The 13625-nt window shown below is 48.9% G+C and overlaps 3 protein-coding genes and 1 pseudogene across 11 annotated transcripts in view; 2 read left to right on the top strand and 2 right to left on the bottom strand.

Moving 5' to 3' along the window:
- Positions 1-4755: 4755 nt before the first annotated feature.
- Positions 4756-6707, bottom strand: LOC144285444 (proteasome assembly chaperone 4 pseudogene; annotated as a pseudogene).
- Positions 6596-12305, top strand: ZNHIT3 (zinc finger HIT-type containing 3). Its single transcript, XM_077852351.1, has 5 exons — positions 6596-6791; positions 6929-6960; positions 9253-9339; positions 10333-10416; positions 11819-12305. Exons 1-5 carry the CDS (start codon positions 6706-6708, stop codon positions 11998-12000), a joined length of 471 nt encoding a protein of 156 aa, XP_077708477.1. The 5' UTR covers positions 6596-6705; the 3' UTR covers positions 12001-12305.
- Positions 9306-13625, top strand: part of PIGW (phosphatidylinositol glycan anchor biosynthesis class W) — a 44171-nt gene continuing 39851 nt past the window's right edge. The window contains exons 1-2 of the mRNA XM_077852343.1: positions 9306-9339; positions 10333-10416. The gene's annotated coding sequence lies outside the window, so the exon portion shown is untranslated. The remainder of the gene's footprint in view (positions 9340-10332; positions 10417-13625) is intronic.
- The window catches only part of MYO19 (myosin XIX), a 46903-nt gene continuing 45417 nt past the window's right edge, over positions 12140-13625 (bottom strand). For all 9 annotated transcript variants that reach the window (XM_077852324.1, XM_077852326.1, XM_077852327.1 and 6 more), the window contains one exon: positions 12140-12939. In XM_077852324.1, the coding sequence (XP_077708450.1) occupies positions 12811-12939 (129 nt within the window). In that variant the 3' untranslated portion in view covers positions 12140-12810. The remainder of the gene's footprint in view (positions 12940-13625) is intronic.

Genomic DNA, 13625 nt, shown 5'->3' with positions numbered 1-13625 from the left:
TGTGGAAGAGTATCAAAAATTAAAATCAAGGGGCAGCCCGGGTGGCTCAGAGGTTTAGCACCGCCTTCAGCCCAGGGTGTGATCCTGGAGACCCAGGATTGAGTCCCGCGTCAGGCTTCCTGCAGGGAGCCTGCTTCTCCCTCTGCCTGTGTCTCTTCCTCTCTCTCTGTCTCTCATGAATAAATAAATAAAATCTTAAAAGAAAATTAAAACCAGGGCCAGTGTAAGGAAGACCATAAGATCAAAGAGACTGGGAGAAATAGGAAAGAAGGGGTGACAGATCCCAAGAAAGTCTAAAATCTAATAGGGCTAACATTAAACTTTAAGACTTGAGAATAAACCCTTTGGCTGATGCTCTGTCTGAGGCTCTGTGTGTGTGTGTGGGGGGGGTTATGGGGCACCCTGGGGCACTGGCTGGGGGCATCCTTGACATGACAACCAGGAAAGGTCCTTCCTCAAAACTAGCGAGGCAGTCCCACCCTTTGGAAAGTGTTCTAAGGGCTGTGTGCTCTGGGCCCATGGTGGGCATGGCAGCCTGCTGACCTCTGAATCATGTCTGGGGCCATGTTTCTGTTGTCCCATTGGTTTTTGAAGAAGGGTCCCTGGCTTCTATTGAGATGACTGATCCACACTAACCTCCTGGTCCAATGGTTACTTGGCTGACTCACTAGTGTGTCATTTTTTGCAGTGTGTGTAGGCTGAGAATCGTTAGGTTCAGCTTTTTTCTGCTTGGCAATTCCACCTTTAAGTCATTTCTTTCTTTTCACATTTCACCATAAACTGCTAGGGGGAGCCAAGCCGCCCCTTCAACACTTTGTTTAGAAATCTCTTCAGCTAAACTGGATCTTTCTTTCTTTCTTTTTTAAGATTTTATTTATTATTTGACACACAGAGAAAGCATAAGCAGGGGGAGGGGCAAACAGAGGCAGAGGGAGAAGTATGCTCCCCACTGAGTAGGAAGCCTGATGTGGGGGCTGGATCCCAGGATGCTGGGATCATGACCTGAGCCAAAGGCAGACACTTAACCGACTGAGCCACCTGGGTGCCCCTAAACATCCAGTTTCATCACTTGCAAGATTCACCTTTCACAAAATACTGGTACACACAGTGCAGCCAAGTTCTTCACCTCTTTACAACAGGGCTCACCTTCTTCCAGTGTCCAATAACATATTCCTTTTCTCTGTACGACCTCACCAGAATAGCCCATGCTGTCCAATTCCTACCAACTTTCCATTCTGAACTCTTAGGGCTTCCCTAAGAAGATAGAGGTTTTCTCTACAGCTCTCTTCTTTTCCTTCTGAGCCCTCACCAGAATTGCCTGTTAAGGCGCATTCTCAGCAATGATGAAAGTATCTCATTTTCTCACAGGCATTTCAAAACTCTCCTGGTCTCAATTGCCCATTTCCAAAGCTCCTTTCACATTTTTAGGTATTTGTTACAGCATCACCCTGCTTCTTGGTACCAATTCTGTCTTAGTCCATTTGGGATGCTATAACAAAAATACCAGATGGGGGTGCCTGGTATTTTTGTGGCAATAGGGCAAGAAGCTCTCTGTCTGGGGCCTTTTTTTTTTTTTTTTTTTTTTTTTTTTACAAAGGTACAATTCTGCTCAAGAGGGCTGCATTCTCATGAACTTATCACCCTGCAAAACCTTATCTCTCAATACCATCACATTGGGGGTTAGGATTTCAATGTATGAATTTAGGGGGACACAAATATTCAGACCATAGTGGCCTCTTTGCTTGCCAGCCCTTGGTATTGCCAGTCTTTTTAATTGTAGTCATTCTACACAGCATGTAGTGGTATCATTTCTATCTGATACCATTTTCTTTTGGCCTGCATAACTCTCTGGTACAGATCTACTAGTAAAGAATTCTCATGGTTTTTGTTTGTCTGGAGTCTTTATTTTGTCTTTAGTTTTAAGAGAGGGGGAAGAGAATTTGGGGTCTCAGTTCCTCCTACCTGCTCCTCACAGAGCAGAGTTCCTATGCACCACTACCACATGGTTAAGAGGTTTGTGTAAAGCCCCGGATCCCCTCCCTGTCCACCTGGGACCCTGAAAGGCTTCTTGGAGAATCTGGCTGGGAAGTTCTGATTCCTTTGGTCTCTTTTGTCCCAGGCAATATAAGGTGAGATCCATGTGGATTTGCAAGTGGGACAGGGTGTGAAAAGAAGTGTGGGGTTTGGGTAGTAGGATGAGTGTGTTCATGAAACAATGGTGGCTTCTTTTGTCTGTGCTCTCCCAAAAGCTATGGGACCAGGAATAATGCAATTATTCTTTATCCCTTTTGCTGTTTGGAAGTTCTTGAAGCCTGATTGTACGTTAGCCTGTTATTGTCTAGAATTTGGGAATGAATATAACTTCACTGCTATAAAATAACATGCAGAGTTAGAAACTGATTACTCCACTTCACCTGGACCTTAGGCCTCCTTAAATTTGATTCTCACCAGCAACCTCAATCACCTTAACACCTAAACTACTTAGATACCAGAGGACAGTGAGAGATAGGGGTGGGGGAGCAGAAGAGAATGAGGCAGTAGGTCCCCTAAAAACCCCAATTTCGGACACTTCTTTTGGTGTTGGCCCTGGGTCCCCTATGCCCTGGTGGAGGGTATGTGTATGTGTGTGGATAAATGTGTTAGGGCTGCAGCAAAAAGCTGAGAGCCCAGCCTAATGAATCCCTGTCTCTGATAACTGCAACATGTAGCTCAGGTTGGGTGACTAGATCCCTCTGCCCACCGGGGAAGGTGCAGAGAGGTGGCTCAGGCCCTAGTTAGTAATCCTATGCTCCTGAAGTATGGCTAAACTTTTATCAGCTAATGTGGGTGGCCAGCTTGCAGCTGGCTCTCCTCCCCCTGGGAATGCCAGGAAGTATAGAGCTATAGGGGTCGGGGAGTTGCCCCCGGACTGCCAGTTGCAATTGGAGCCCTCTTGCTTTCGTGAAGGAGACACTCCTGCCCATCCGGTCGCCGGCTTCAGCACCGATCTTTCCACTCCCTTCCTGCCACTTGGCAATGTTGGAGGTACCGGCCAGCGCCTGGATTTCCGCCTCCCTGCTCAGCGAGACAGCCTTGGCTCCCACAGCGAGTGGGATGGAGTTGACTCCAATCCAGCTCGAGCTCCGCTGCACCCGGGCCAATCTGGACCTGGAGCGCCCTCTGGCGGCGTTGGACGCCGGGCCGGGCCCTCCACGCACAGCGCCGGGCTTTGGGGTTGGTCCCCAGAATGCGCTGGACAGCGCCTGCAAGGTGGCGGAGCTCTGAAAATCATTCTGCCTTGATTATTACCTCACCCCTCTCTTGGTCCGGCTGGGGGAGGTGCGACAACTGCTAGCATGGGTTTGGCGGGGGTCCAGGGAGAACCAGGGTGCTGCTAAGGGTGGCTACATCAGTGTGGACATGTAGTTAGTTGCCGGGCCTGGAGTCATGCCTGTCATTTTTCTCTGAACTGGTCACTGCCAAGAAGATCTATACTGGGCTTGCTCGGCCTTTTGGTGCCCCTCAACCTCATCGCCACCACGGCTGAGCCACCTCCTTCACTGGACATTGGAACAGGAGGGGTGTAGCTGTCTGGGGAAGTTGGGGGGTCTCCCAGAGTAGAGGGAAGGCTGTCTTAACTGTGTGGAATGTGCAGGAGAGGAACTCCAGAAACTTCTTTCTGCTTATATCAACATTTCTGGACCCAAAGGTAGAGGAATCAGCATGGTTTGGATGTGGGTGAGGGGGTTGTCGAGCCTTGAAAATTATAGAGACTTTCAGATCTCAGCCTCCAAACAATCACAGGAAAAATCTGGAGTGGATAGTGGTGTCGTACATAGTCAGCAAATTTCTACTGGGTGCCAGCCAGGGCACAGGAATCAAGTATGGCCTAGACAAATCACTGACCTTTGGCCTTCCCAGGTCAGCATGGGCCTACTGAGATGGCTCTGGGATGGTCACAGCTGTTGAAGAATAAAGGAAATGGAGATGCCTGGGTGGCTCAGAGGTTGAGCGTTTGACTTTGGCTCAGGTCATGATCCTGGAGTCCCAGGATTGAGTCCCACATTGGGCTCCCTGCATGGAGCCTGCTTCTCCCTCTGCCTGTGTCTCTGCCTCTCTTTCTCTGTGTCTCTCATGAATAAATAAATAAAATCTTAAACAAAAAGAATACAGGGAATGCTGCTGATTTGGGGGTCATTGTGGACATGTCTTAGATTTCAGGCCAGTGCTGGTTTACATAAGGGCAGCTGCATGCTGGGCGGGTAGGGAATCCATGCCACTTCAGCATTGGAACTGGACAGCATCCTCAGGACAGTTTGGCAAAGCCAAAGCAGGGATGGATAGTGGCTTATGCTCCCTGAGTGTGGACCATAGAGGCTGATGGCAGAACCCTTTTGGAGGGACCTGAGCTTCAGGACCCCAGCCTTGAGGGACTTAGGGCCTGACATCTGCACATATAGGTTTGGGACCTGAGCTCCAGGAGTTACAGACTCTGGGTGTCAACGCTTTGTAGTGCTTCAAATTACAAAATTTTTAAACAATTCAATCCACAAAAAAAAAAAAAAAAATTCAATCCATTTACTTACATGTATTTTCTTTTTTTAAGGTTTTATATTTTCATTCATGAGAGACACAGAGAGAGAGGCAGCGACATAGGCAGAAGGAGAAGCAGGCTCCTTACACGGAGCCTGATGTGGGACTTGATACCCAGACCTCAGGATCATGCATCCCTGTTTACAGGCATCCCTGTTTACTCACATGTATATTTTACATAAGTTAAAAATCCTCACTTCTGCCACTGTGCCAGAAGTTTTCCTGAAAAGCCTTCATTTCTTCCTTGATCCTGTTCTGTACCAGTAATGGAAAGTTACTGTCTGTATTTTGAAGGTTATAGCTGACAAACACCTGTTTGTTGGTCTTTCTGGCTAAGCGCTGGGCGAAGCCAATGGAGGTCATGTTAGAAGTGTCTCCAAGGAGGGAGGTAGACACGGGGATGGAATCATAGCGGTTGCACATGGTCATTGTGAGGTTGCGCAGGTGCGGAGTGGCCCACACCCATAGGAAGAGTGAGTCCATCAGCTGCATGACATGGAAATGGATGATCTGCCCCCACAGTCTCCCACTGAAGTTGTGCAGAGAGACATCCCCACCTGCAGCGGCCCCTCCATGTGGCCCAGCGGCCACTGGCCCACAAGCACTGAGTCTCCAGCTCTGCTCAAATTACAAACATTTTTACACACAGTCTTCTGCTTCTCAACAGCTCAGGGAAGCGTGCGTGCACATCCACACCAGTAGGTGAGCTACCTCAGAGAAGGTAAAAGTCACATAGCCATGGAGGGGTTTGAGCCAAGACTCAAACAGTTGCCTTGGGCATAGCAGATTTATCCACAAAAACAATTATACTCATGTGGGGCCCTTATTGTAGTGGGATCCTGAGGGCTGATGGGCTCAACACAAAGGTGGAGGCACTTGGGAGTGAGAATGACTTATGACCCTAGGTGGGGCACTGGACATGTGGGATGGGAGCCCTGGTTAGGCTGGGCAGTGCTTACGGCTTCAAGGAGGCACAGGCTGCCAGTTAAACGTAATTGTTCCTAAAGCCTGAGGTGCCACTCAAGGCCCGTCACAGTTCATCCATCTGGACTCAGTAGGCCGGGATCCCCACCTCCAGGCCAGAGCTCACTCATCTGTCCCCTGACCAAGCTATCTCACCAAGGGCTGGGACTAGGGTGAGTCAAGTGAGGAGGCTAGGGTGCAAAATTTGAAGAGGCACTCTCAGGGCTGAGCAAGTGCAGGCTAGCATCGGCAGGACCTAAGACAGAGTCTGTCTCCCTTCCCCCTTTTGCCTTTAAGCTTTGGGCTCCTAGAGGACAGAGACTGTGCCTACTATTGCCTGGGTGTCCCCAGCCCAGCATCTGAGCAGGACAGTGCTGTCACTTGGAGTTCAATAAACATTTGTCAGTGGTTAAGCCTCATCTTTCTTTCCTGAGATAAAAGGGGCTTAAGTAGGGAAGAGCACGTGTATGTCACTCAATCTAACCGATTCTGGTTTGGCCAGGGTCTGGACTTCTCATCTGCTAGATATAAGTAAATGGAGTGTCGAGGGGGAAGAAAACCCAGTGCCCTGGCAAGATTCAGAAATTCCAAGTCAGAGGTAAAGGGCATTTAGTCCCATATTCTTTTTTTTTTTTCCCAAATATTTTATTTATTTATTAATGAGAGGGAGGGAGAGAGGGAGAGAGAAAGAGAGCGAGCGAGCGGCAGAGACGCAGGCAGAGGGAGAAGCAGGCTCCATGCAGGGAGCCCGACGTGGGACTCGATCCCGGGACCCCAGGATCATGCCCTGAGCCAAAGGCAGACGCCCAAGCACTGAGCCACCCGGGCTGCCCTAGTCCCACATTCTTTTTACAGAACTGGAGAGTGACGATGACCTGGTCCAAGTCACAGAGTTCCCTAGGGGCAGGGACGGGGCTACATAACAAATTCTCCGGCGACAGCGTGATCTAATCCGGGACGCCAGAGCCGCTACTGGATGCGCATCGAGTGCATCGACTTTCTACTCCTCAGGACTGGAGCAAGGAGCAGGATCGATCCACTGCTTCTGACTGCCAGGGAGCGCCGCGCGCCGATTGGCCCCGGTTAAGGAAACGGGGGGAAGCACGCGAGCGGCCTGGGACCTGCGGCCGGAGCCTGGCACGTCCCGTGGGAGCGAGGCCGCCAGCGACCATGGCGTCGCTCAATTGCAGCGCCGTCGTCTGCGTGATTTGCTTGGAGAAACCCAAATACCGCTGCCCCGCCTGCCGCGTGCCTTAGTGAGCGAGGGGGTCGTGGGGAGGAGGGCCGGGCGGGGCGGCGGGGGGCCGGCGGGGGCCGGGCGGGGCGGCGGGGGCCCCGGGAGAGCCCGCGAGGCCTTTCGGGTTGACGCGGCCCGTGGCCTCTGTTGTTACAGCTGCTCGGTGACCTGCTTCCGGAAACACAAAGGTAAGAGGCCCTCCTCCCCCTCCTCCCCCCTCCCCCTCCTCCCCCCCTCCCCCTCCTCCCCCCTCCCCTCCCCCGGGCAGGCCCCGCGTCCCGCCGCACTCCCTCCTACCTTGCCTCGCTCTCTCCCGTCGGAGCTCCCGGGGGACCGCTGTGAATGCCTTCCCGGATTTTGAAAAGTCAAGGATTTCTCTACCTTTCGTCGTTCAGACCGGTCCCCCCCCCTTTAAAAATGGGGGACAGCGGGGCAGCCCCGGTGGCTCAGTGGTTTAGCGCCCCCTGCAGCCCGGGGTGTGACCCTGGAGACCCGGGATCGAGTCCCGCATCGGGCTCCCTGCATGGAGCCTGCTTCTCCCTCTGCCTGTGTCTCTGCCTCTCTCTCTCTCTCTCTGTCTTTCATGAATAAATAAATAAATCTTTTTGGAAAAAAAAATTGGGGGACAGCTTTGGCCATCAAAGTCTGCCCTAGCAGTTTCTTCATCTTAGTATTCTGGCGCTGAAGCTGTGCTGGCTGAAGTTAACAAGAACATTTTCTTTCCTTTATTTATCTTCTTTCAAGATTTTTGTTTACTCATGAGAGACACAGAGGCAGAGGGAGAAGCAGGCTCCCTGTGGGGAACCTACTGTGGGACTCGATCCCAGGATCCCTGGATCACGACTTGAGCCCAAGGCAGTTGCTCAACTACTGAGCCACCCAGGTGCCCCCATTTTCTTTCCTTTAAGTATCTTGTTAGAAACGAGGTAGGGGATCCCTGGGTGGCGCAGCAGTTTAGCACCTGCCTTTGGCCCAGGGCGCGGTCCTGGAGTCCCGGCATGGAGCCTGCTTCTCCCTCCTCCTGTGTCTCTGCCTCTTTCTCTCTCTCTCTCTCTGTGTCTATCATTAAATAAATAAATAAATCTTTAAAAAAAAAGAAAGAAAGAAAGAAAGAAAGAAACAACGAGGTAGTGATTAGTGTTGCTACATCTACATATTAACGGCCAATCCTGGGCGTCTCCTCAGTCCTCAGGGACTCTTGCCCAGGAACTCATGCTGGGTTGACTCTTTGGTTAAAGTTGCTTATTGATTTTATGTATCTAGTGTCATCCTCTGCAGTGTCTGACTTAGAGGTATGTTTCAAGCTGCATTGCTCCCTTGGCTCTTTTTTTATCCTAATATCTCTGGACCATTTCAAAGGAAACTTTTCAGTTCAAGATAGGAAAGAAGTAGTACTGTTTTGGCTGGAAATAGGGTTGGGAAGCCGGGTTGGTTAGCTTTGCTCTGGCTGTGCAGCCTTGGGTGGCATCTCTGTGAACCCCGTAGGGCATTTCGAGGTAATCTGGAGCTCTTAATTGTGTGGCCCTGCTACTGCCAGGGTTTCTCCTGAAATACACATTTGAGTAACTCACCTCCAGCCTCTGTAGCAGTCAGTGGTGTAGCAGTCAGTGGTTCTTAGCGGTGTTGCTCTCCCGAGGGAGACACATTGTGACAATGTTTCTGTTGTCACAGCTGAAGGGGGGTTGGGGGCACTTCTGGTAATTGGTATTGATGCAGATAAATATCTGTGGCATGTGAGACTATGTCACACCATTAAAGATCTTTCTACCCTGAAAACTACCTGTGCCTTTGATGAGAGACACTGGTTTGGGGAGGAAAGGCCAAAATGTGGTATTCTTCTCCTTTCTCCACTTGAGCCCCAGCCACCCGCGGGGCCTGCCTTGTCCATCAGCTGGGAGTTGTTCGTCACCTTGTCCTTGCACCGTGATCCTAGTCTTCCAGGGGTCTGACCTTTCAGCTGTAGACCTTTCTCCCAGGAATGCTTTTTCCACCTGGCAGCGCTTCCCCTTTGTCTCCCAGTCCTTTCAGGTGATGTAGATCAGACTCCGCTTACTCATGTCTAGCTGTCATCCCTAAGGCTCAACCCCTTGGAGCGGGCCTCATGACTTTCATCATTGTAATCCCAGTGGCATGTGGTACATGCAGATTTGGCATCTGAAACTGCTGAGAAAATAGTTTGCTAATTGAAGTCAGTGTGCCACTTAACCTTGGTGAGAGCCCTATGGTTAGGCGGGATAAGGAGGGTGAGGACAGCCCTTCAGGGTGCATGAGGCCTGCTTCCTCCGTCCTCTGCTCATGGTTACTCATTTTCTGGATGCTGCCCTTTGATTGGATTCCTCGCTTCCTTTGTATCCATCCCTGTCCCTACTCACATCCCTTACCCTATACATGTTTCCCACCTAGATGCTGGCTTGGTGGGGAAGTGCGGCCTTGTCACTAAAGCAGAAGTGACACGTGCATCTGATTTGTGTCTCTTTCAGAGCAATGCAACCCTGAAACTCGTCCTACTGAGAAAAAGATAAGGTCAGCTGTTACAGCAAAAACTATAAAGCCTACAGAAAACAAAGGTGGGTTGGTTGACTTCAAAGAAACCAACCTAGGAAAGGGTTTTAAATAGAAAAGGCTGAAAGGAGATGTGGACTGGGACTGGGAGTCAGGAGCGATGCTTCATTAAGGAGCAAGAGCTTCCTTATTAGCGCAGAGCACCAAGAGTGGAGGCACCTGTTGTGTATTTTAGAGCAGCCTCAGGGCATTGTTAAGGACAAGAAATAAGAGGGCGAGAAGGCGGGTCGCTGTGGTGTGGGGGTGAGGGGTGGACTCTGCTGGCAGGAGTCTTCTCCCCAATCATGGCTTCGGGTCTTCCTTCCTCCCCAGGCCTGGCTGGAGCTGTCTGTTTACCGGAGCTAGGCTCAGGCGGGATGCGGGATGCTGCCTTTGGCCCCGGTCACCTTCTGGCTGCTGGGCACTCCTCACAGCTTACTGTGGGAGTGGGCTGTCATCCCATCCATCTCTCCAGACTTCAGTATCTCCATGTACCATGCCAGGCTCTGAAAGCAGCCCCTCCTGGGTGCCAATAACCTATTTCTGCCCTTTGAGAAAGTTCCTTGTTGGGTTCAGGCTGTGTCAGAAATTTCTGGCCATGCTGAAAGCACAAAGTGTTCATTTTAGCAGGTTTTTACAGAGCACCTAGTTTTTCAGCCCCTGACAGGGTTGGAGCTATAGTGAGCTGGAGAGATTAGGAATTGGAAAATCAGTGCTCACTTCGGCAGCACATATACTAAAATAGGAATTGGAAAATCAGGCTCCTGGCTCGAAGAGCACAGAGAAAACACGTAGAGTAAGCATTTATTAAACTCCCCAGTTCTTTGCTTCACCTTCCTTCCCAAAAAGAGGAATGTTGGTATAGTCATAAATCCTAGAAAAGATCACTTTGTTTTGTCAATCACTTACCCCTACTACTGTCACTGGTGTGCACATTTTTAATCTGTTGGAGTAGTTGTTAGACTCTGGCATTTAGGTTTTGTTTCTAATCATAATTACTTGTGTTCTGTATTCCTCAGATGATGATGAGGAGTCTGTAGCTGATTTTCTCAATAGCGATGAGGAAGAGGACAGAGTTTCTTTACAGAATTTAAAGAATTTAGGTAAGTCTGTGCTGTGCTTCTTTATCAACCACTGATACATTTAATCCAATGTATAGAAAGTGATTTTTTTTTAAGTTATTAAATACAGGTGACCCAATAGTGCAGGGGTAGGGCTCCTGCCCAACCACCCTGCAGTTGAAAATGTGTGTGTATAACTTTTGACTCTCCAAAACAACTACTAATAGCCTCCTGTTGACTGGAAACCTTACTGATAGCACAGTTGATTAACATGTGTTCTGTATGTTTTATGTATTATATGCTGCATTTTTACAATAAAGTGAATGAAAGCAAAGAAAATGTTAAAATCACGAGGAGGAGAAAATACATTTATAGCACTGTATTTGTGGGGAAGAAACCTTGTATATAAGTGGGCCTGTGCAGCTCAAACCTGTGTTAAGGGTCCCCTGTCCTTGAGGATGGCATGCAGAGTCCTTTAGCCACACAATTCTGTAAACACTCAGGACTTCCACACCTCCCAGCCTCCCTACAATTCCCTTGGCCTGGAATCCTACTGGTTTGGTGGGTTGGCAAAATTCTCCCTCAAGGCTTGGTTCAGGTTACCCTTCCTCAGCTAAACTTTTTTTGACCTTTTGTCTTTCTCAGAAGTAAGCACTTTTCACCTTCCCATAGGGCCTTGAAATATACCCGTCGTATTTTATGTTAATCTCTCTCCCCCACCAGTCTATAGGGCAGGGGCTGGCATTTATTCCCACCTACCCTGGGCTCAGTGTGCGGTCTGGCCATCACAACAGATGGTAATCCCTGGATTTGGGTTTTTAGAGGGACTGGGGTGTTAATAATGTCCGGTGTTGTTGTAGGCCTGTGCGGTCAGTCCTGTGGCAGCTCTATGATGTGTGATTAACAAGTCAGTGCAGTTCCTGAACATGGGAGGTTTCACTGTTTCCGTCTCATCATCAGGCCCACCCTGCTGTGCACCCAGTCCCACAGCAGTGATAAGCCTGAGGGCAGGTGTGAAGTTTTGTAAACTATAAAGCACCATGCAGACGTCAGTATCTGTTCTGAGGCTGCTGTGCAAGGGCCATGTGCTGGCGTCAGCAGCATCCAGAGTATTTGGTAGAAGTCTCCTCACCAGTGAGACCCTTCAGGCCTAAGAACAGAGCATGCCAGCAACTTGCTGCTGTCCTCTGTATTGGTGCTGAGGTTTTGTCCTAGTTGAAATGGCATAAAGTTAAATTATTTACAGAGATCCCAAGAATAAGAACCTGTGATGGCATTTAACTTGGAGATCATCTGATATGCTGACCTCATCCTGTTTATGTGGAGCATTGGTTCCGTTCTTGGGAAGCAGCACCCTTGATATGTACTACACTGGACACATTTAGCTTTTAGCTATCACCTGTTTCCACTTGAACTCACTCTGGCTTGCTTCTTCATTTTTAAGGGGAGTCTGCAGCATTAAGAAGCCTGCTGCTCAACCCACACCTTAGACAGCTGATGGTCAGCCTCGATCAGGGCGACAACAAGGCGAAGCTCATGCGAGCCTGCATGCAGGAGCCCTTGTTTGTGGAGTTTGCAGACTGTTGTTTACGGATTGTGGAACCATCCCAGGATGAGGATTCCTAAGATGGACTATTGTCCTGCTCACTCGAACACGTGTGCGTGACTCTAAGAACCTGCCTCCTCCCCCCAGAAGAGCTAGCGTGGGGCCCTCAGCAAGGGTGTGCCGCACAAAGGGTGTGTGTTTCAGGCAAGATGAGGATACTCGAGGTGGTAAACCCTTTATTGGAGAGAGAACTTAACATTCAGATAGTTGTCTTTAAATGTTTTAATTTTGGTGCAGTTTAGACATCACACATAATTTGTCAAGTTTCATACTCATCTGAGTTAAAACTTGCTTAATGTCGCTAAATAAAATCAAGATACAGTGATTTGATGGTAAATTGCTTTGTTCATCCTTAATTCATAATTGCTTGAAATTACATTAAATAAATCAATGTATTAAATAGTAGGGTTTTGTTCCTGTAAATATCCCAGTTGAAATTTTAGAGCTAATTTCAAGCCGACGTCTGTTCTGTTTGTAGGGAATCAGGGGAGCCCCACTATAGTGACAGACTCCACTGCCAAGTTGGATCTATGAGGGTAGTAAAATGTGGGAAGTAGTGCTCTGTGGCCCTGAGGTTTCTTAGCCCTGATTTGGTAACCAGCCCCTGACCCCTGTGAGGGCTCGGAGATGTCAATGGGAGCCCCAGGTCCCTTGTGTAGGGCTGTGGCAGCCTTTACTCGCTCTCAGGTGCTTGGAGTTGCTGTGGGAGTAGTTTGGCAGCTTTGTGTGGATTAAATGTCTTTGGCAAGGCAGCTGGCAGGAAAAGGCCTCGTAGACAAAAAGGCACCAAAGGATTGCCCAGCCAGGTGAGGCTGAGAGGTGAGAAGACATCACACGTGGCCCAGGCTGTGTCTTTCCAGCAGAATCTGATTAAAGCCAGTAACACTATAGGGTGACGGTTCAGGGCAGATGTCAGCATATGGCAGTGGAGACTTTCTGCAGTGGAACTTGACTGAGCCCTAGGGAGAGATAAGATAAGAGCTTAACTCCAGCTCCCAGGAGTGCCAGCCTCCAGGTGCCTCAAAGAGCAAATGCTAGAAATGCAGAGGTGTGGACAAGTACTGGTATGAGAGTCACAGCAAGAGCAGGATTGAGTTAATGCTTTTTTCTCATTCTAAACCAGTGGCAAAGTCCAAAGCAGTATTAAAATATAAAATTTCACATCCATTCGGCGTGATGGGTGAAGGAGCTCTCCCCTAAGAGTATTACCTGTCACAGTGTTAAGACTGCTTAAAACTGGAAGAGCAAACAGTTACACTTCTGTTTATACTCTGGCTAGCCTGTTTGTTGTCATAGGAGACTTTATCCAGATTACATCCTTTCTTTTGGTATGGAAACCCACTGTTTCCTTCCTTTTGACTTGTGTCCCTTAATCCTTGCTGTGACCCCATGTAAGAGGTTGAGCATGAGCCCATAATATAAAAAGAGTTCTGGGACCACCGACTTACCTGCTTGTCATTTGTGCAGCTGGAACAGGAGATAAACCAAGTAATAATTGGAGGAAAATATGCTAAATTCAGTGCTATTTGAGAGTATAAGCTGTCATCACAACCTAAATTTTTATTATTTTTATTTTTTTAAAGATTTATTTATTCATTCATTCAGAGAGAGCGAAGAGAGAGGCAGAGAGGCAGAGGGAGAAGCA

Source organism: Canis aureus, chromosome 16 (genome assembly GCF_053574225.1).
Source record: "Canis aureus isolate CA01 chromosome 16, VMU_Caureus_v.1.0, whole genome shotgun sequence".
Lineage (NCBI taxonomy): Eukaryota > Metazoa > Chordata > Mammalia > Carnivora > Canidae > Canis > Canis aureus.
The sequence above is the reverse complement of the archived record's forward strand: the minus strand, read 5'-3'. Positions and strand labels throughout refer to the sequence as shown.